Below are 1,156 nucleotides of genomic sequence, written 5' to 3'. Positions count from 1 at the left end.
TTTTTTTTTGTTAAGGAGCTGCAGGGCTACCGTCTGTGTCGTTGGCGGCTGGCCCTGGTGGGCCTCGGGGTGCTGTGTACAGGGGGCTTCCTTCTCCTGGTGCTCTACTGGATGCCAGAATGGTGCGTCAAGTCCACCTGCACTCGTACCACAGCCCGTGATGCCCAAGTGGTGTTGCTGCGCTCCACGGTAGGTAGCAAGTAAAGCAGCAGTGAGTCATTATTATTCAAAAAAGAGAAAAATTATTTACTTAGAAAATAAGTTTTTCTATTTTTTTCTCTCTTTCTTCGTATTAAATGGGTTTTTAATATTTGGTTGGAAAAAAATCTAATCAAGAAAGGAAGTGGTGGATTTTAGAGATTAAACCTTTTATCAGCAAACTAATCAAAACATATTAAAACAATTTTGGCTTCTTTTTTATTTATTATCTGGTGTTGCCAATTCATGAAACAAATGGTAGAGACGTAATTAGAAGTAACTATTTTGAAGACTAGTAAATAATAATAATAATAATTAACATTTAATTTTAATATGTGCAAACACAGTTGTGGGCTTTTTCTTTGTTGTTTTTTTTGTTGATTTCTGTCTGTCTACATTATTATTAGGGCCCGAGCACTAAAAGTGCGAAGGCCCTTTTGTATCTGCTCCGTTTCTTCTTCTTCTTATTATTATTATTCAGGCAAAACAAGGGCCTTTTTGAGGGCCTAAACATGCTCAAAAACTCATGAAATTTTTGCACACATGCCAGGTCTGGTGAAAAATTTTGTATTTTAATGGTTTTACATATGAGCACTGGGAAATGGCTCTAGAGCGCCACCTATGCCTTGTTAAATGCAGCCCTACGACCACATCATTTCAGCTACATGTATGAAATTTGACACACCTGTGTACCATGCCAAGACGAACAAAAAAGTCTGTGGGCACATTGACACAAACCCAACAGGAAGTCCGGCATTTGGACGTAAAGATGACATTTTGGCTCTAAATTTTGCCATTTCCATGCCTCGAACTTTTTCGAACTCCTCCTTGGGATTTGGTCGTATAAGCTTCATCTTTGGTCAGTGTCAACTACACACCTGGGCCATGTTAAATGGCGGAGCTTTTGAGTTTTCGTGATATGGTGAGGCCGTGGCGCCACGGCGAATTTCGATGACTC

The 1,156-nt window shown here is 39.9% G+C and overlaps 1 protein-coding gene across 1 annotated transcript in view; it reads left to right on the top strand.

Moving 5' to 3' along the window:
- atp13a3 (ATPase 13A3) overlaps positions 1-1,156 on the top strand; it is a 24,558-nt gene that overhangs the window by 5,940 nt on the left and 17,462 nt on the right. Inside the window, exon 2 of the mRNA XM_005730385.1 lies at positions 16-189. Coding sequence (XP_005730442.1) covers positions 16-189 — 174 coding nt within the window. The remainder of the gene's footprint in view (positions 1-15; positions 190-1,156) is intronic.

The sequence above is a fragment of the Pundamilia nyererei genome, unplaced genomic scaffold (assembly GCF_000239375.1).
Source record: "Pundamilia nyererei isolate P.nyererei 1_Seehausen unplaced genomic scaffold, PunNye1.0 scaffold00036, whole genome shotgun sequence".
Classification (NCBI taxonomy): domain Eukaryota; kingdom Metazoa; phylum Chordata; class Actinopteri; order Cichliformes; family Cichlidae; genus Pundamilia; species Pundamilia nyererei.
This window is presented reverse-complemented; position numbering and strand designations above follow the sequence as displayed.